The sequence below is a fragment of the Lupinus angustifolius genome, chromosome LG19, assembly GCF_001865875.1.
Source record: "Lupinus angustifolius cultivar Tanjil chromosome LG19, LupAngTanjil_v1.0, whole genome shotgun sequence".
Classification (NCBI taxonomy): domain Eukaryota; kingdom Viridiplantae; phylum Streptophyta; class Magnoliopsida; order Fabales; family Fabaceae; genus Lupinus; species Lupinus angustifolius.
Window position 1 is genome coordinate 1,282,296 of NC_032027.1, and position 22,519 is coordinate 1,304,814.

The 22,519-nt window shown below is 31.6% G+C and overlaps 2 protein-coding genes across 2 annotated transcripts; both read right to left on the bottom strand.

The window, feature by feature from the left end:
• Window positions 4,745-7,971, bottom strand: LOC109333890 (chromatin remodeling protein EBS-like). The gene is made up of 5 exons (XM_019569471.1): window positions 7,815-7,971; window positions 7,213-7,555; window positions 6,786-6,854; window positions 6,550-6,637; window positions 4,745-5,245 (listed from the first exon to the last, which is right to left on the bottom strand). The coding sequence occupies exons 1-5, from the start codon at window positions 7,885-7,887 to the stop codon at window positions 4,745-4,747; spliced, it is 1,074 nt and encodes a 357-aa protein (XP_019425016.1). The 5' UTR covers window positions 7,888-7,971.
• On the bottom strand, window positions 16,981-19,654 carry LOC109334108 (chromatin remodeling protein EBS-like). The gene is made up of 5 exons (XM_019569680.1): window positions 19,503-19,654; window positions 18,914-19,256; window positions 18,672-18,740; window positions 18,279-18,366; window positions 16,981-17,464 (listed from the first exon to the last, which is right to left on the bottom strand). The coding sequence occupies exons 1-5, from the start codon at window positions 19,579-19,581 to the stop codon at window positions 17,138-17,140; spliced, it is 906 nt and encodes a 301-aa protein (XP_019425225.1). The 5' UTR covers window positions 19,582-19,654; the 3' UTR covers window positions 16,981-17,137.

Sequence of the window (22,519 nt, forward strand, 5' to 3'; positions counted from 1 at the left end):
AGATGACTAAATTATGACAATTTTAAGTTGTCTATTAAGGTTTTTTTTACTATCAAATATATCTCCCCACCTTTTAAATAAAGAATTATCATTTTCGGGGTTCGTGAGTGTCTCTCTCAACAACTATTGCTCACGGGAATCGAACTCTTAACTTTTTGATCTTTCTGAAAATATAAGAACGTGAACATTATATCATTAGGCCAATACCTTGTTAGTATTTGTATACTAAGCTTTGATAATAAAAAATGAGAGTAACTTTTAGAAAAAAAATGAAAAGTGAGAAAGAGATAGAAATAATTAATTTAATTTTTTATAATTCTTAAAATTAAGTTACTCAAATAATACCAAAAACTTAATGAAAATAGAATAAGTTATATCCTTATATAAATAAATAAATTATTTCTTTTGACTATTAAAATTATGATGTGTAAATTGAGGAGGGATGAATTTATAATGGTGGCAGTAAAATATTCTTACACCTTTAATAACTTATTACTAAATTATGTTTTCACTAAAACCCAACGTTAGATATGAGGTATTTATACATTTTCACATGAATCCCAAATCATTTAGTACTTGGATTGAGATTTAGCTAAGATAACGTAATGATCCATATTTCCAAAACTAGACTTTGGACTTGATCTCTAATTTCATGCGTCCTTTTCGTGAGAGTTGAATTATAATTATTTATCACCTTTTATGCATAAACATGTTATTTGGAGTATGAAATTTATATTGAGTTTCTACCAATTATTCTTTATCGTGGTTGTTACTTTTAAAACCAAAATTGATGAATAATTGATGAGTTTAGCCAATTTTCAATTTAAAATTATCACAAAAATCCTAGTTGATAGGTTGGTTGTCATTGCTCCCAAAATAATATTCCCTAAATAGAAAGGCTTCATGAAGGAGAGACAAATTCATGCTTCCATTTGCTTAGCTTATGAGGTTATCAACCTTCTTGATCACAAATTTTTGTGTGGCAATCTTGCTATTAAACTAGATATCAAAAAGGCTTTTAACATAATAGATTGAGTTTTTCTAATAGACACTCTCAAGGCTTTTGATTTCAATGGGAAATTCACCAATTCGAATAGTACTATTCTTCACTCTACTAAGCCGTCTATAGACATAAATGTGCAAAATATTGATTTCTTTAGTTGTAGAAGGTGTTTCAGACAAGGAGACCATTTATCTCCCATTCTTTTTTGCATAGGTGAAGATGTTCTCAATATAGGAATTTCCAAGCTTATCATGGATTGTAAGATTAACCAATCATGGTCCAAGCAGATTGCAAACTCTAAGTCATGTTGTGTATGTTGATGATGTCTTAATCTTTTATAAGGGAATTAAGAGGGAGCTAGTGACACTTAATGACCTCATTTCTAATTATGCTCAAGCTTTAGGTCATCATGATAATCTAAACAAGTGCAAATTTTATACTTAGTCAAACTTCAGCTAGGAAAATTGCAAGTCTTGCTACTACACTAGGATTTTCAGCTAGCAACCTGCCTTTTAATTACTTAGGGTTCCCCTAAATGGAAAACCAAGAAGGGTTCATCTTCAGCCGATTGCTGATAAAATCATACTTAAGCTCGCTTCATGGAAATGATCTCTTCTTTCCATCATGAGCATAATTGAGTTGGTGAAGTCCATCATTCAGTGTACGTTGATCTACAACTTTCACATTTACCCTTGACAATCCAATTTACTAAAATATGTGGACAACAACATCATAATTTTCATCTAGTCTAGTGACACAAGAGTAAAAAAGCTAGTCATTGTAGCCTGACGACAAGTTTGCACTCCAACAGCAGAAGGAGGGTTAGGGATTAGGTTCATAAAATTTATTAACTAAGTAACCATGCTGAAGCTGGCTTAGGAAATGCTTTCCTCTAAACAGGATTGGGTTGTGTTCTATGCTAGGCAAAGATTTGGCAAAGTTAGATCCCCCACTACTAGACACTTTAGATCTTCAATTTGACCTAATATAAAAAATAGTTGGCATACAACTTTTACCAATTCCATATGGCGGGTGGGACATGGTTATACGATAAGCTTCTAGAGGAATAATTGGTTAAGTGTTCCTCTGACGGGTTCCATTCAAATCCATGTTGAGATTCCCTCTTCTCTCCTTGCTAGTGTGGATATTTCACTCATAACTCTAAAGGGATAATTCCAAATATTTTGAATGATTTGTTCCCAAATAATCTCAGAGGTTATAGCATGAATAAATATTTCTTATATCCAGGATCAAGTAGCTTGTCAGGGAACACATGATTGTGTTCTTACTCATAAAGTTGCTCTTTCATTAATCATGCCTCTGGGTAATCACTTGAATTGGTGCAAAACCATCTAGTTTGATGCCATTCCTCCATCCCAATCTTTCATCACTTGGAGATTACACAATAGGAAGATGCCAACTGATGAGAATCTTCAACAGAAGGGGTGTTCCCGAGTGTCTTTTTGCATCATTTGCAGGTGTAATTCTGAAACTTTAGAGCACATTTTCGTGGGTTGCCCTTTTGCAACTGATCTTTGGCAATGATTGAGTAGCATTTTCTTTACAAACTTGGACACCTTCTTCTATCCTGCTAGCCTAAAATAATCAATGGAGCCCGCTGGTCGAAGATGTCTTAGCTCCTGTAATCATTCATACAGTTAGCACAAATTGGTATTGCAGAAATCAAAGTAGGTTTGAGGAAAGGAGAATCACATTGTCCCAAGCCATTGCCAAAATTAAAATAGATACCACACTTCTGAGGAACAACTCCAAGCGTTTTGCAAAACTCTTCTATTCAGAACTTTGTTATTCTAAAAGCCTTCAATATCAACATCAATTACAACAAGACTCCTAATATTATTGAAGTTGTTAGTTTAACACCCTCCCTCGATGGGATGGATCAAGATCAGTACTGATGAGGTTGCCTACTATGCTCCTTGTCATGATGGTGAGAGCACCTTTATGGACTACAATAATGGTGATTTTTTGGGTTGTTTTGCCCATTATTTTAACATCCATGATGCTCTTTTTGCGGAGCTTCTAGCTACTATCATGGCTATTGATTTTGCACATAAAAGATGTTTGAATGCCATTTGGTTGAAGTGTGACTTGACTTTGGAAGTGAATATTTTCAATGGCAGAGCAGTTATCCCTTGGAAGTTGTTTAAAAAGTGGAATGGATGCAAGGCTCTAATAACACTCATAGAATTCAAAGTCTCACATATATATATATAGGGAAGACAATTCTTGTGTTGATAAGCTAGTCTTTTTTGGAGTATCTACATATGCTTACTCTTGATAGGAATCAATTCCTAGCTTCATTTTTTAGGACTTCACTAGAAATAGGTTTAGTCTTTCGAATTATAGATTCCGAAATGTTTAACCTCCGTATTTAGTGGGGTTGGTCTTTGCATTTGCTCTTCAAACTTTATTAACATCTTGGCCTAAAAAACAAAAAGCAACCAATGCCGATATATGGTTAAAACTTATTTTTGGTGCATAATATGGTTAAAGGCTTAAAGCTAAATAGCTAATATTTAACTTGAAGCTTATATGTATTACCACATTTGATTATTAGTGTATACATACATGAATTTCAAAATATTAAAGGGACATATATCCAATAGGAAATATGATAATCTAAACAAAAAATATGTGATGCAGAAATAATAGTCTCCCCCTTGCATTACATCAATATTTTCAAAGTACTAACAATTAGAAGGGCTAAATATCTTTCCTTTGGAATTTCTTATTTTAATTACTATCAACATTATTTGGGTCAATTGATTCCGGTAAAATATCAACATTTAATTTAAACATTAGAGATGATAAAATGGATCATTCTATCTGTTTTGTTTATACCTGTAAAAATCAAGGGGACTCGAGTGTACCCACATTGTTTTAATGAACAAAATTGGAAGCATTGTCTGTTTAAAAAAATCATATAAAAAAAATAAAAAAAAATAGTTGAAGCAAAAAAAGTTTTAAAAAAACTTTAATATTTTATATGTAGTTGAACAAATCACATTATATCACATCTTTTTTAAGATAATAAATTATATTATATCATAATTTATTTGAACTTTTATTTTTTCATTACATTGCGTCCACAAGTCGTCCTCATTATCCAATAGAAATATCCGCATACTTAATAAACAAATGAGCTAAATTATTTGCTCTATCCACACAAAAATTGTAGACTATGCAAACGATCATGCAGATATTACTAGTTTTACCATCACTAATCATACATAAGAGTGTCACTCACGAGTCACTAAGATTATAATGTTACATCAATTAACTTTTTTCATTTGTAATTTTTTTCTTCTTATGAACGAAAATTGGTGTGATTTGCAAGCATTCTCTTTATAAAAAAAAAGGAAGTGCAATCATCTTCACTTAAACTATATATTCCTTTGCCCAATAATTGATACTAAAGCAAGTATGTACTATTGCATTATATTCGGGCAAGAGACTGTAATGTTACATCACCAAAGAACACTCAATTTTATATGCAAAATGCACATAAACCTTAATAAATAAAATACATAAGCACAATACAAGGTCTTATATTAAAAAACACAAATCCATTTAAAACAAAATCAGAATCTTAATAGTTCATGAACCATAATGGCCCAAATGAAAGTATAAATAGTTCAATTATTTAAATTTAACTTCTCAGCAGTACCTGATAAAAGAAATCCACCAAACTGCAAAGTAGAAGAGATATATGATAAAGTTTCAGTTGTCCTTAATATTACACCTAAACTTGATCCAAGCTAATCTACAAGCATCATTCTTCATTGCAAGGAACATTCCCCTCCTTACTGGATCCTCAAGCAAATAAATGGTTTCACACCACAAAGTACTACCACTTTCTATGCCATCCATATTGTTAAGAACATCCATCACCCTTTGAGAACTACTCACTGGTATTACATTATTATTGACACTACTCTGACTGCTACAACTGAACTCTTGTGCTTGGTTTCCAAAACCATACCTTCCTACCATCTTTTCTAGATTAGGGTTTATCACTGTTGGAACTTGGCTATGTTCTTGTGTATTACCATTATGCTCTTCATTTCTGAAATTATGCCAAATATTCTCATTTTCTCCAATACCTACTTGGACCCCTTCAATGTTCGCATATTCTACATTGTTCACAGCCAACATGTTAGAAACTGCTTCAATGGCAGGTGACACTCCTTTGTCATGGAATGTTCTAGCATCAAGTTTTTCCTACACAATAATATATCTCCATCAAATACAGATATAGAATCAACTAAATAAAAAACAACGAAGAGATATTTCATGAGATAAATAATTAAGGAAAAAATAGTTAGTAGGCAAAAAGATAATTTTAATATAGAAAATGCTAAGTACAATAAGATGTTAAACTTTCACATACAAAATAATCTGGATAAGATGCTGAATGAGTTGGGCTGACGCACTCACATTATAAGGATGACAATGAGTTAAGATGGATCCGTGTAATGCATTTCTCATATACTTGTCTCGTTGTTCATTTTTGGACTTAAACCCATGCTTATACTTAACGAGTCTACTATTCGTGGGTCCTTGTGTATCCAATCAATTCGTAAATACCCACCAACATAACAATATAACTTTACATTACATTATACATATAAATTAACAACATAACATCACTTCTTAACAATATAACATCACATTTACGAATTAATATGATATTACAATTATGGATTAACAATATAATATTGTAATTATGATTAATATNTATATATATATATATATATATATATATATATATATTTATTTAAGAATGAATAATAGATCCGAGTACCCGCAAGTTTAGGTACCTCATTACCTAAACCCAAATTCATCCAATAATAGATCTTAATTACCCACATATCTAAAAAACATAATCTCGAACTTGACCCATAACAGATATTATTTGCAGGTACCTGCGAGTTCGGGTACTCATTGTCATTCCTAAATGACAATGGTGGTATGAAAAAGAGTGATGATGAGGATGGTGGAGAATGTTTAGATGTAGTAAAACGTGCACAACAATGATGGCAATAATATTACTAATAAGATCCCTCTTCAAGTGAGGGAAGAAACTCCTCAATAATATTACTAATACTTCAAGTAGTTGTAAAATAGTTTTCAAAAATTACAATCTCTTTTGTTATTTGTTAACCAAATTTTGACTTAAGCTATAATCTATCATCTTTAAAATAAGTTATACCTTGAAACAAATTAAACTTTTTTGTTTCATAATCCTTAAACTAACATCTTTGTGACCACTGGATTAATTTCATCATCTTTCATGAAGGGTCATGTTTATCATTTTAGTTGAGCTAAGTTTGGTAGTAAGACTCAAGAAACATATATGTTAACACAAATTCCAATTATGAAATATGAAATAGTAAACATGTTTGAAAATATTCATGTTTCAATTAGGAAACCAACACTGCTTGCCTCCTAAATTTACTAGAACTTTTACTATATACAGAAGAAGCAAAAAGTACACATTTGTGGAGTAGATGAAGTAGTCTCACCTTGCAATTAGATAAACAATCAGAACATAGAAACTGGATCGATGCCATTGCTTCTTCAGTGGTCATGCCCACACAAGCATGATGGAACCTACAGAGATTGAAAGGTGTTTCTTGCATAAACTAGTGTAAAAAAAAACTTTTTGGCTGTCCCTACAAGTAGTGTATTCATTATTCCTTCATCCAAGAAAAGAACATAATAATAGGTAACAAAGTACAACAAAATACAGTGATTTTACCGATCCTGGCACTTCACACACTGCACCATGAAGATATCTGGGTTATAAGGCATGTCACATTTGCAATACCTATAAAACATAAAACCAAATCAAAAACATAAAACCCACCACCATTTCCAATTATCAAAACACCATTCGGTCAACAGAAAATATAGTAAACGGTCAATTAAACTATCTAAAGATTATGTCATCAATAAATAAAATGATGAAAGTTTGTTTATTACCAATTAGGTCTCCAAAAGATTTAAAATATCATACGTTTGTCTTTCTAATGACTTAATTGGTGACAAAAAATTGATTAAATTGCTTTATAAATCTTTGAATAACGTAATTAACGATACCAACTTTCAAAGATAAATGGGGCATTACAATAATTTATCTTTGACTAAACTAAATCATTGTTTACCAAAACAATAAAGAAACTCACACTGCAACACTGTCCGGTGTAAAAGCCCCAGTAGCAACCTTGTACTCAAATCTACAATAGAAATCCTTTGCACCTGCATTCTCAAGTTTAACATAATTATCAAAGGGGTGCACAACACATTTCCCTTCAATGGCGTCAGCACTGTGAACATCATAATGGTCAGATAAAAAAAGCTCATTTGCTCCATGGAATTTCTTTCTTCCTCCAAAAGCTTCTTCTGGCCTATAATACCACCTCACATGCACATTTATATTATTCTTACTATCCTTCTCAAACTTCTCCACACACGCCACATATTGTGGCTTTCTCGTATCTAAAGGAAGAATCAACACACAATCCCCAACTGCAAACAAATAAAAATATCACCTTTAAGAAATTCAAACAAAGCCCACATATATGGTTTCATACAAAAATGAATTATTTTGAAGTGGTTAAGGTGACTAGGTCTATGTTAATAAGAAAAATAAATTAACCACATTCATAAGTCAAGTTATACCCAAATGTTTTAGAATAATTCACCTTTTTTCTCCTTAAATATTTTGATTTTATAAGTGATTAACACAATTGAGTAGTTGCATAAAGTAAAAGGTTTCAATGATTACCTCTGATAATATCTCCAGTGTCTTTGATTGTGTATGAATCTATGTCTATTTCTCCTGATCTCAGTTTTGCCATGATCTCTATTTTGGAGGAATGAAATGTGAGTGATTGATGTGGTTGAAATTGTTGAATTCTTAGGGAGAAAGATTTTTTTTTGGGGAGAAGAACTAAAGTGTAAAACTTTTGACTTTTTTGAGAAACAAAGACAGTATGGTATATGAGGAAGTAAAACTACAAATTCATACAACCAATCAACTATATCCACATTTTTGAAGTATTAATTTAAAAAATGTTAATAAATTATTATTTTATATGTATCTATATAGCATAGTAATAATTTTTTGCCATTTAATTGATTATGCATTAAAAACTATATTGTTTTTCTAAGTTTCCAAATTGGCCAAATGATCTTGAAAATGATATTGAAAATCATTCATCATTCAATTGTATTAATTTTATTTGATAACAAATGATATTGAAAAGGAATGAGGAATAATATAATGATAGTATAGAAAACTCTTACATTAACAATACATACATTATTTCTCTTGCTTTAAATATTAGTAATATACATAAATACTTTTTTAAATATAAAAATAGTGATTAAAAACAATTGAAATTATAATAAAATATATAATATAAAATTATAACATTTATTTTCAATTAATAATAAAACAACAGTTTTGTTTATCTTTTTTAGGGTTATTTTTGTTGTTTGAACCATACCATCATCTTTCCCTTCTCATTTTCTATCCAACCAAATAGAAGAGTAAGAGAAGAAAATATATATTTCTATTCATTTTCTCTTCTTATTCTCGTATACCAAATATCACAAAAATCTACTTTAATTCTTTTATTTCTCTTTCTCACCTCTTTATTTCTTCTTATTTTCTGTTGTCAACCAAATAAAGTATTAAAGTCATCAATGAAGAAAAAACATTGTTTAGATAAATAAAAAAAGACCAAGTTGTCCTAAATATCTAACATAAGAACAATCACGGATAAGGTGGAAAGTCATTTCATGTTTACTTAAGCACAAAAGGGAAAATTGGATTCTCTACAATATTAAAATTTTATCTATGGTAATTAACCCATATAGTATTATGCATCACACGCCCATAAAAAATGGCTAATTTTAAAAGGATTATCGCATTTTCGAAGATTTTTCCAAACTGGATTGACATGCATCAATATCATTATCTTGTCGGAGAGATTCATAAGCAGATTTAGAAGTAAATTGACCATTGCGTGATAAACCCCAATAAATGGAGCTCATGCCTATTGAAGGAGGAGGGAGATTTGCTAGAACTTCTACCGAGAATTGAGCAATTAACAAGAGAATAATTTTTTGAAATTTCCACATTAAAGTACTCTTATCATAATATTTTACATTTATATTAGAAACATCAAATATCGGGACTAGGGATATAGCAACCTCCCTAAAGACTACTTGAGAGAAAAGCCACTTGTTCAACTAAAAATAAGTAGTATTACCATCTCCATCTTAGACCCTACCCAAATTTCATCATTAAAGATCTATTAAATTCATGTATCCTACGAACAACTAGACCCCCTTCATTTTTAGGTCTACAAATTTTCTCCCAAAGTTAAAGGGTGACTTGATCGTTGTTTATCATACATGCCCCAAATAAAGTCTCTTCGTATTTTCTCAAGCTTACATTACGTTGGGGAGATGCAATAACTAACCTTGCAAGAGTGAATCTAGTTGCACAATTAAGCATAATAAAATGCCAAGTGGACAATCTTTTTTAAGTTTAATCACACATTAACCAATAATAGTTAGGTTTAATTACACTTATGTATCTTTTTTTAATTGTTCACAATCATCCATTTCCCTTTTTATTGTGATTTAGTCCTTCCTCTTTTCATGAGTTGCAATATTAATTCCTTTGACGACATGTCTATGTGACCTATCTGAACTTCATGTGATGTCAATGTATGATACATACATGGCTTGGAAACTAATAAGCAAAAGAGGAAGTGGCTTTTCAATAAGGCAAAAGAGGAAGAAAGTCATTACATACACTTGAATGTATAACTCGACAATTTAAGTTATTCCTAAGGAACTCATCCTTAATAAAAAGTGGTGTATTGTCCCACCAATAACCTCTTCTAGACATCACTCCAAAGGTTGTAAGTTTATCAGCACACACATTTCTTTCTCTATAAATATGAGAAATTTTAAAGTTCAAAGATTGAATAAGAAAGAGACCTTGATTCCAAATCCAAATGAGCTTCCAAGAGGTGCAAATTTTCCATTGAAGATATCCACTACTAAAGTTCAATCACATTCCAACCAAATGTATTTCCAGCCTTTAAAAACAACAATCTCAAAAACAATAATAGCAGAGTGCAACTCTGCAAAGAAAGAGTCTTGAATACCATAGTAAGCTGCAAAACAACCCTTAATTGCACCCTCATTATCTCTGAAGATACCACCCCCACCACCATGCCTCGGTGAGCCTCAAGCTGCACCATCAATATTAATTTTAATCCATCCAACTGAAGGGGTGAGACAAAGGAATTCCCATATTACATGAGCTTTATGATAATTAATATCCACCTTAAACATCTTAAGAATGACCAGCTCTTGCAAGGTAGGATTAGAGCACAACTTGGTAGAGTTACCAGATAGGGAAGGGGCCATTTTAATTCTAGAGATTGCTTGGGAAGTTGTAGTTTTAGCACAATCAATTCTGGCCCTATTCCTACAGAACCAAATTGTGGAGACAATGTTGATGATGGCAGCAACAACCACCTCTTTAACTTGAGGACTCCAACCTCTAAAACACACTTAAAGAATTGTAGTAGTGGAGTTTGTATCTATATTTGCACTAAGCATGCAATTCAGCTAATTCCAAAGTGTGACAGCAAATGGGCAATGCAAAAATAAGTGGTTTGAGGTTTCTTGAGTTGCCAGACATAATGTGCAAATAGAAGTAAAAGACAAACCCCTCCTTTGTAAATTGTCATATGTGGACATCCTATTTTTGTGAAGTCCCCAAATAGTTTTCACCATTGAGATTGGGTAATAGGGGGAAAAGCATTGAAAGGCAACTTTCCTAGGAAGGAGACTATCATTAGTTTTTTGCCAAACTAACTTGTACTGAATGTTAGCAACAAAAATATTAGTTTTGGCAATGAGGCAAACAATTTGAGGGTGATAAACAAACATCCAGTTTGGTATAGTCCACTTGAAATCCTTTATAAAGTCAGCCACACAAGCTTATAGAGAAGTTCTAATTGGGGCAGGAATGCTCAAATAATCCACAAAGGGGGAGCCAAGCAAGTTGTCCCTCCAATAATTGATGAGATTACCATTGCCAACTAGCCATATTGAGTTATCATTTGTAGTATTCCAACTTGTCTTAATGTCTAGCAATATAGAGGATTTGATATAAGTGGAAATAGGTCTACTATGTTTATGGAATCTTTGCCTATAAAAGATAGTCCAATCTTGAGAAGAGGATAGCATGTCCCAAGAGAGCTTCAACAAAGCAGCTTTGTTCAAAGCAACCACAAACCTAAGTCCCAAACCACCTTCGTTGGCAGGCACACAAACTTGATGCCAAGCAACCGTGACCAATTTTCTGACATTTATGTATACTGACCAAATAAAATTCCTAATGCAATTATCCACATATTTCAGAAGTTGTGTAGGCCAAGAATAGACATGAAAATTATAAAGCATCATGCTATGAATTATGGACTTCACTAATTCAACTCTGCCCATTATGGATAGGGAGAATCATTTCCACTTATATAGCTTGTTTACTATTCTGTCAGCAATGGGTTGCAGATGAATGTGCATGGGCTTCCCTTTGAACAAAGGCACTCCCAAATAAGAGAAAGGGAGATAACTAACTGAAAATCCTAGCCAAGAGGTAAGATTCAGAATTTTCCTAGGAGGGGCTGAAGAAGTGTAGAATTTACACTTATTCAGATTGATAACTTAACCAGAGGCATGAGCATAATCCTTGATCAACTATTTAAGGGCTAGCAGCTCTCTTTTGATTCCTTTACAAAATATCAAAAGCATAGAGCATGCAACTAGTAGTTTGCAACCTCCTAGGACCAGAGATTGCATTGATTTTCCTTTCACCAAACAACTTAGATGTTCCTCTTCTTAGAACATCTTCAGCAATATAGAAAAAGAGAGGAGAAAGAGGATCCTCTTGCCTCACACTTCTACAACAGCTAAAAAAACCCACAGACTGGCCATTGACCTGAATGAACAATTTAGTAGAAAACAAAATAACATTAATCCACTTAGTGAACTTATTGTTAAAGCCAAAAGCTTCTAGAGTTTCCAGCAAAAATTCCCAATCCAGAATGTTAAATGCTTTTCTTATATCCAGTTTAATGGCCAAGTTTCCTCCAAATACTTTATGATATAGAAGGTTGACAGCTTCTAAGGTTATGCAAATACAATCTTGGATGTGCTTGTCTTTAATAAAGCCTCTCTGATTGGTGGATATAATCTTTGGGGCTTTTAGAACAAGCCTATCAGCAAGGATTTTAGTGATGATTTTAAATTGGAAATTAGCCAAGGAAATGAGCTTGAAGTCTTCAATTCTGTCTACACCAGAAGACTTGGAAATAAGAACCACCGTGTTTGAATTGAGATTTGGCATCAACCAATCTTGTGTGAAGAATTGAGAAACCGATCTGCACACATCATTCCCAACCACTTCCTAGAAAGTCTAATAAAAACTGCCTTCAAACACATCAGGTCCAAGACCCCTTCCCCATTCATAGAAAAAACAACAGCTTTGATTTCCTCAGTGGAAGGGGCAAGAGTGAGCATTGAATTGTCTACCTCAGAAACCAGATTTGGAACCACAAATTGTATAAGATTGTTGGGGGGAGGTGTTGTTAGGACTAGCATACAGGTCATATATATATGCATTTGGATACGGGATAAAGGACAATATAAACTTCATTCACCATATTCCCTATGAATATACTCAGGTATGTGTTTGCTCTATATTACTTCTCTTTTTAATGATTTTACATGAATGATTTTAGCTATATGATGAATGTTCTTTAGTCTTAAGAAGGCGGGGTCTAGATGTATGATGGCTAATGTGGAATCTACTAGTGTCGCTTGCGAGATGTTGGAGATGTAATTGAATATGTTTTTTGACGATCAAGTCAGTATATGAGAGAGAGATATAGAATGTAAGAGCTGAGTGAGATAATTATAGCAAGAAATAAAGAGTAAGTAAGTGTAGAATGTAAGTATATAAGTAAACTTCCTTACAAGAGCCCTAAGATTAAATTTAAACTCTCAATCATCTTGTCCGCATCTACCCATATGCAATGTTGGTCCTGACATTTTGTAGGCCCAGTGTGAGAAAAAAATTTAGTCCCCAATTTAATTATATGAAATTTGAATATCAAATAATTTAATTTAAGTAAAAAAAATTATAATAAATTTCGAACAAAAGAGGTCTCATACAATTATGGGCTTTGTGCAGCGCACCTACCACACACCCATAAGGGCTGGCCCTCGTCATATGGATGGTGGGTCCCCATTTTATAAGCCACTTGGGACAAAAAATGAGATTATTTATTTATCATAAAATATATAATATTCATAAATTTACATCAAAATATGAGAATTCAAAATAAATTATTAGAATCCAATAAAAAATGAGTTGTCACTATTTATAAAAAAAAGATTTAATTATGTCAACATTTTACACTACTTTTTCGAAATAATATTTTAAAAGAAATCATGAAGATATGTAATTTTTTTTCTTGATAAGATATTATTGTTATTTATTTGGTATTAGAATACAAGATTCTTTCTACCACCTTTTAAAAACATTAAATGATATGACACTTTATCCGATGTTCCTAATTTTAAAATTAAATCAAGTATGACAATTAGTAATGATGATAAATTTGGAATTTGAAATGGAAGAAAAAATGTTAGAGTAGAAATGAAAAGTAGACCTTTTTTTGTTTTTACAACTTTTAACTACAATTTTATTTAGACAACCATGACAATGTTAAGTTGTCCATTAAGCTTCAATAATAAAAAATGAGAGTAACTTCTCGAAAAAATGAAAAGTGAGAAAGAAATAGAATAATTAATTTAATTTTGTTATAATTGTTAAACTTAAGTTACTAAAATAATACTAAAAGCATAATGAAAATAAAATAAGTTATTTTCTCCAATTATTAAAATTATGATATGTGTAAATTGAGGTGGGATGAATTTATTTCCTTCAATTATTGACTCTATGGTTAGAATCCAGATTAATCCCGATAAGAGTGATGAATTGGTTTGGAAGCACTCTAGTGATGGGAGGCTTTCTCTTAAACTGCCTATAACTACTTCAAGCTCGGAGTTAGCCAATTGAGTTGGTGCAAATTGATTTGGTTCATATTCATTCCTCCTACAAAATCCTTCAATACTTGGAGGCTTGTCATCAACAAAATGCCTACTAATGAGAACCTACAAAAAAAAGGAATCCCTTTCGCCTCAGTTTGTACCTTCTGTCATGCTGCAGCATAGTCTTCTCCCCATTTGTTCCTTTATTGTTCCAATGCTTTTCCTCTTTAGAATTGGTTAGATAACCTCCTTGGCAAGCCTATTGATAGGTCCTTTATTGCTTCTCTTCTTCAAGTTTCTAGGGGAGTCCTCAGCTCACTGAGGTCGTCATAGCCTATATTATTAGCACAATCTCAACAATTTGGCATTGTAGAAATCACTGTAGGTTTGAAAACAAGTCAATTAGCATTGCTCAAGCATTGGCGAGGATCCAAAGGGACACTACCATGATTGGTAATTTTTCAAAGTCTATTGCTAAGCCTTCCTTGGAAGAGTTTATGATGCTTAGAGCTTTCAGAGTTGATCCAAAATTCAACCTGACTCATGTTATTACTGAAGTGAGGTGGCTCCTCCCTAATCCTGGTTGGGTGAAGATTAATATTGACGGGGCTGCTCATGGCTCCCCAGGTAGGGATGGCAAAAAAACCCGACTCGTGGGTACCCGTGAAAATACCTGCAATGGGTACCCGCAATAATAGCTTATGAGCGGAAGCGGGTTTTGTGATACCCGCCTCGCGGGTACCCGCAAATTTATATATTTAGTTTTTAGTTAAATTTTATATATATTTATTATTATTTTAAGATTATATATCATATACTTTATTATTATTTCATAATAAATTACACATATTTGACTATGATAATAAACTTATCATATAGATATCATATTGTTCTTGTAACAATTATTTTTACATATTAATTATTACAAATTATATAAATATATAATTAATGTTAAAAACCTGTTGGGTACCCGTAAATACTCACTACCCGCACGGGTACCCGCAAATATTGCGGATTTGGGTACGGGAAAGCACTACCCGTGCCCGCCCGCGCCCGTTGCCCTCCCTACACCCCAGGTCATGTTGGAGGTGGTGGTACTGTCAGAAACAACTTTGGAGAAATGTTGGGATGTTTTGCAATCTATATGAACATTCAAGACTCTCTCTATGCCGAATTATTTGCTGCAATCTTGGCCATAGCTCTGGCTCATTGGAAGGGTTGGTCTGTGGTTTGGTTAGAATGCGATTCCTGTTTGGTTGTTGACATAGTCAAGGGTAACTTCCAAGTTCCTTGGAAGCTAAGAAACACTTGGAGTAAGTGTTGTCGCATGCTTATTTTATTGAATTTAAGAGTTTCTCATATTTATAGAGAAGACAATACTTGTGCGGATAAACTTGCTTCCTTCGAGGTGAGCTCCAGAGTTAACTCTTGGTGGAACTCAACCACTCTTTCCTTTTGCATGAGTTTAATAGGAATAGGCTTTTATTGCCTAGATTCAAACATATGTAATCTCCTCATTCAATCAATGAATTTCCTGAGTGTCCCGTCACCCTTGTCATAAAAAAAATAATAGTGCTAGTAAAATATTCTTACACCTTTAATAACTTATTAGTAAATTATGTTTTCACTAAAACCCACCGTTAGATATGAACTATTTATACATTTTCACATGAACCCCAAATCATTTAGTAATAACATAATGCTTCATCATTTCCAAAACTAGCGTTGGCCTTAATCTTTAATTTCTTGAGTCCTTTTGGTGAGAGTTGAATTATAATTATTTATCTTTTGTGATAGACATATTTTTTTTGGAGTATGAAATTTATAGAGTTTCTACGATAGTTCTTTATTGTGCATGTTACTTTTCAAACCATTACCGATGATAAGGTTAAAGCTTATTTTTTGTGCATAATTTGGTAAAAGCTAAATAGCTAATATTCAACTCAAAGCTTATATGTATTACCACATTTGATTATTGTATACATTCATGGATTTCAAAATAGTAAAGGCACATATATCCCAAGGAAATATGATAATCTAATGAGATAAAATGTGATGCATAAATAATAGACTGTCACTTGGCATTACATCAACATCATTTGGCTCAATTGATTCATGCAAAATATAAATATTTAATTTAAAGATTAGAGATAATAAAATAGATTGTCATCTCCATTTGCATGTATCCACAAAATTTAAGGAGACTCCAGAATACCCATATTGTCTTAATTAACAAAATTGCAAGCATTGTTTGTTCTAAAATCATAACACTTTTGAGATATTTAATTTCATGACATCATAGTTTATTATTATTTTCTGTATATTGTGCCCACAAACTGACCTCATTATCCAATAGTAATTCTCACACGTTTAGTAGATAAATGAGCTAAATTTATATGTTTTACTCACAAAAAATACAAGATATGCAAACAATTTTACAGATATTATTACCAGTTTTACCATTACTAATCATAAGTAAGAGTGTCACTCATGACTCATTAAGACAATAATGTTACATCAATGAACTTTGTTCATTTGTAACTTTTTTTTGAAAATTGGTGAGCTTTGCAATCATTTTCTTTGTAAAAAAGGAAGTGCGTTAAATCATCTTCACGTATACTATATATCCCTTTGACCCATAATTTTATACTGAAGCAGATATGCACTATTGCATTATATTAGGGCAAGAGACTATAATGTTACATCACCAAACAACACTCAATATTATATATGCAAAAATGCACATAAACCATAATAAAATATATAAGCACAATACAAGGTCTTATATTAAAAAAACACAAATCCATTTAAAACAAAACCACAATCTTAATAGTTCATGAACCAGAATGGCTCAAATGAAAAGTATAAATAGTTCAATTATTTAAATTTAACTTCTCAGCAGTACCTGATAAAAGAAATCCACCAAACTGCAAAGTAGAAGAGATATATGATGATAAAGTTTTAGTTGTCCTTAATATTAGACCTAAACTTGATCCAAGCCAATCTACAAGCATCATTCTCCATTGCAAGGAACATTGCCCTCCTTACTGGATCCTCAAGCAAATAAATGGCGTCCAACCACAAAGTACTACCACATTCCAAGCCATTTATATTGTTAAGAACATCCATCATCCTTGTAGAACTATCCATCACTGGTTTTTGAATAATATCAGTGACACTGTTCTGAGTGCTAGTTTCTAGTTCTGTTGGAACTTGGGTAGGTTTTTTTGCATTACCATTATGCTCTTCATATGTGAAATTATTCAAAGTATTCTCACCAACTTCCTCCTACACAATAAAATATAACTCCATCAAATAGAGATATAGAATCAACTAAAAAAACAATGGAGTAATTCCGCTATTTTTCATGAAGGGTCAAGAAAAGCATTAAAATTTCTTCAACTATCTTGATAGCAAAACACACAAAATTTTGAAAAGAAAATATAAACTTGAATGTTTAATACATTATTACTAATAAGATTCCCTCTTCAAATGAGGGAAGAACTCCTCAATTATTGGCTAAGGATTTCAGACAGTAATACACAAATGTTACTACAAAAAACAAAAGTCTATTTAAGTGCATAAAAAATACAGGGCAATAAGATTAGGATGTAACAATTATACGATTTAGATAAAATGTAATGTCATTTTTATTCTGAAATGTAAAGATAATATTAATAACTTGTCTCTTCATTATTAGAGAAGATTTTTTTTCATATTCAAGATTTTTTATAAAGAAAAGTAAATTTAAAACTTAAACATGCCTATGTTATAATATCTTAATAAATTAACTTTTAAGAATCAAGCAAGTTTGACTCTCAAGCTGCTTACACTTTGCAATAAAAATTCATATTAAAACTCCCAAAATCCTTTCAGATCAGAGAAAACATTAAAAAATACCCATTGAAGTAAGTTTGGTAGTACTACTCAAGAAACATATATGTTAACACAAATTCCAATTATGAAATAGTATACATGTTTGAAACTTTTCATGTTTCAATTAGAAAATCAACACTGCATGCCTCCTAAATTTACTAGAACTTTTACTATATACAGAAGAAGCAAAAAGTACACATTTGTGGAGTGGATGAAGTAGTCTCACCTTGCAATTAGATAAACAATCAGAACATAGATACTGGCTCGATGCCTTTGCTTCTTCAGTGGTCATGCCCACACAACCATGATGGAACCTACAAAGATTGAAAGGTGTTTCTTGCATAAAGTCTATAAGCACATAAACATATACAAAACAATAAAAACCAAGAGTCAATATTTTTGGAGGTGAAAACAAAGGAATTTAATGAGTGTATTAAAACTATTTGACTTCAAAATACTAGTGTAAAAAAAACTTGTTGGCTGTCTCTACAAGTAGTGTATTCATGATTCCTTCATCCAAGAAAACAACATATCTAATGCACAAATTTGACATATGACTAAAAATCATTTGCACACAAAATAATAGGTAACAAATTACAACAAAATACAGTGATTTTACCAATCCCGGCACATCACACACTGCAACATGAAGATATCTGGGTTACAAGGCATCTCGCATTTGCAATACCTATAAAATATAAAACCAAATCAACAACATAAAACCCACCACCATTAAATTGCGTTTTAAATCTTTGAATAACAAAATTAACGACACCAAATTTCAAAGATATATGGGCCAGTACAATGATTTATCTTAGACAAAACTAAATGAATGTTTATCAAAGCAATCAAGAAACTCACACTGGAACACTGTCAGGAGTAAAATACCCAGTAATAACCTTGTACTCAAACCTACAATAGAAATCCTTTGCACCTGGATTCTCAATTCTCATATAATCATTGAAGGGGTGCACAACACATTTCCCTTCAATGGCATCAGCACTCTTAACATCATAATGGTCAGTTAAAAAAAGCTCATTTGCTCCATGAAAAATCTTTCTTCCTCCAACAGCTTCTTCTGGCCTATAATACCACCTCACATGCACATTTACATTACTACTATTATCCTTCCTTAACTTCTCCACACGCGCCACATTTTGTGGATTTCTCAAATCTGAATGAAGAATCAACACACAATCCCCAGCTGCAAAGAAACAAAAATATCACCTTCATGAAATTCACACAACTCCCACATATATGGTTTCAAACAAAAAATGAATCATTTTGAATTGGTTAAGGTGACTAGGTATGTTAATGAGAAAAATAAATCAAAGACTTTTATAAATCCACCCTATAACCAAATGTTTTAGAACAATTCACTTTTTTCCTCCTTAAATATATTGATTTTATTAGTAGCTAACACAATTGCATTAAAGGTTTCGATGATTACCTCTAATAATATTTTCAGTGCCTTTGATTGTGTAGGAATCTATATCTGTTCCAGATCTCAGTTTCGCCGTGATGTCCATGTTTGAGAAATGAAATATGAAATGCGAGTGATTGATGATTTGGAGAAGGTTGAAATTATTGAATTCTTCGAACCCTAAGATTTATTTTTTTGGGAGAAGAACTAAGTATAAAACTTTTGACTTCTTTGAAAAAACGAGGAAAGTATATGAGGTAGGTATATGAAAGAGTAAACCTTAAGATTCACACAACCAACTAATTGACTGCACGTGTCCACATTTCTGAAGTATTAATTTAAAAATTGATAATAAATTCTTATTGTAATTATTTAATATGTATCATAAAGCATAGTAATAAATTTTCTCCCAATTAAATGATTTTTGCATTAAAATCTATATTATTTCTAAAAATTCCAAATTGACCAAAAAAAATTCCAACTAGAGGTGTCAATATTATTCACATTACTACATTGTTAAGATTCTCACCTCCAATCTTTTAAGCAATCACTATAGAAAACATGTTTAGATAAAGAGACTATGTTGTTCCACATAGGTCTAACACAAGAACAATCATGGAGAAGGTGCAAAGACGTTTCTTGTTTACTTAAGCACGTAGAGCAGGTTGGATTCTCTACAATATTAAAACTCCATCTATGGTAATTAACCCATTTACCATTAGGCATTATATGCCATAAAAAGTTGGTAATTTTCAAAGGATCATCCTTTTTTCGAAGATTTTTCCAAACTAGATTGACATTAACATCATTACCTTGCCGGAGGGATTCATAATCAAATTTAGAAGTAATTTGATCATTGTGCTATAAATCCTAATAAATGGTTCATAATTGTAGAAGGAGGATAGGAAATTCAGTGACAGATCTTGATCTAAAGTTTAGAAGTGGTAACATTATTTAATTACAATTTATAATTAACATTGGTTGAATAACAAAAAATATAACGAAATATACATAATTATTTTAAAGTTTCAAAATAACATATTAATAATAATAAAAATATGATAAAGAAAAATATACATTCATTTAAAATGTTTTTCACTCTTTTAAAGACTTAATGTCATCTACGATTGAATTAGAGGTAAAACTTTTGCTATTGTATTTTCATTATAAATTATCATGTTTTGTGCAATAAATTCATCTTTTATCTTACTAAATAATTTTATTTTGTTGTTGAAAATAATATTTTTATAATAGTTTTTTTTATGTTAAGATAAGACAAACAACTCAATCAAACAAAAATTTGCATTCAATTTTCTCGTATTGTCAAAGTTGTACTTAATTAAGAATGATTAAAAGTTTCACAAACATGAACGACTAATAATATCAACAATGTTAAATTAACATCTCAATCTTCTTTTGCTCACTAAGATCTATATGATAAATTTTTTCACAAAAATACATATATTATCAATATTAAATGATTGGAAAAAAAAATCTTAGGATATTAGGGCTTTTAATGCAAAGTTTGACAAACACGATTTTTAATTCTTATAACTTATTTTCTAAGTATAATCATTACAAAATCAAATAAAACCATAGTAACATATACAATATTAATTTACACATATAAAATAATTTGATTCATTATCTATTATTTTGTAAGACAACAAAAGTTACATCGTACATATAAAAAGTAAAAATAATATTTTTAAAAATGAAAAAAAAAATAAGAGGGTCGCCCTGGTGGTATTGCTTGATCTTCTATCGAGATTGGAGCATATAACAAGTGAATAAATGCTAGAAATTTCCACATTGAAGTACTCTCTAATCATAATATTGTGTCAATGTACTTGAAACAACAGAAACAAGGATTAGGGATATAGCAACCTATTGTAATACATCTCTAAATAAAAACCACTTGTTCAACTAAAAATTAGTAGTATTACCATCTCCAACTCTACACTTGATCCCCTTTTTCATACTCTCCCAAGCCAAGTATGACGAACCTTCTCTATACATGAGAATAAGAATGAAGTTTGCGAACAATAGGGATTATTATTCCCTCTTTTCATAAGTTGTGATATTAGTTCCTTTGAGGATATGACTATGTGGCGTAACTTAACTTCATCTGATATAAACTTGTGATGCAGGCATGACTTGGAAACTAATAAGCAAAAAGTATTGTTTCAAAAGTCCATCCTGAACAATTCACTTTTTTCTCCCTAAATATATTGATTTTATAAGTGGCTAACATAGTTGCATAAGTATATAAAGTAAAAGGTTTCGATGATTACCTTTTATAATATTTCCAGTGCATTTAATTGTGCAGGAGTCTATATGTTTTTCTCTAGATCTCAATTTCGCTAGGATCACCTTTTTTTGAAATGAAATGTGAAATGTGAGTGATTAATAATTTGGAAAATGTTGAAACTGTTGAATTTTTAGAACTCTAAGATTTATTTTTTGGGAGAGAAGAACTAAAGTGTAAAATTTTTGACTTTTTTAAGATACGATGGCAACCTAGGAGGTAGGTATATGAGGGATTAAAACTTAGGATCCATACAACCAATTAATTGTTTCTACATGTCCATGTTTCTGAAGTATTAATTTAAAAATTGATAATAAATTCTTATTATAATTATTTAAAATGTATCTACATAGTATAGTAATAAATCTTCTACTAATTAAACGGTTATGCATTGAAAACCATTGAAGTACTCTAATCATAATATTGTGTCAGTGTATCAGAAACATCATAAACTAGAGAAAAGCCACATGTTCAACCAGAAATGAGTAGTCTTGCTAGCTCCAACTCTCCACCAAATCCCTTTTTCTCAGATCCTTGCAGACCAAGTATGACAAATCCCTCTTCATACATGAGACTCATGGTGACGTTTGCAAACAAAGCACTAGAGTTAGTTATCAAACCCCACCAAGTTTCATCATTAATGAATTGTTAAACTCTTGCATCCTTCAAACACCTAAACATCTTTTGCCTAGGAGGTGTGTTATAAGCTTGAGAAAATCCAAAGTGATTTTATTTG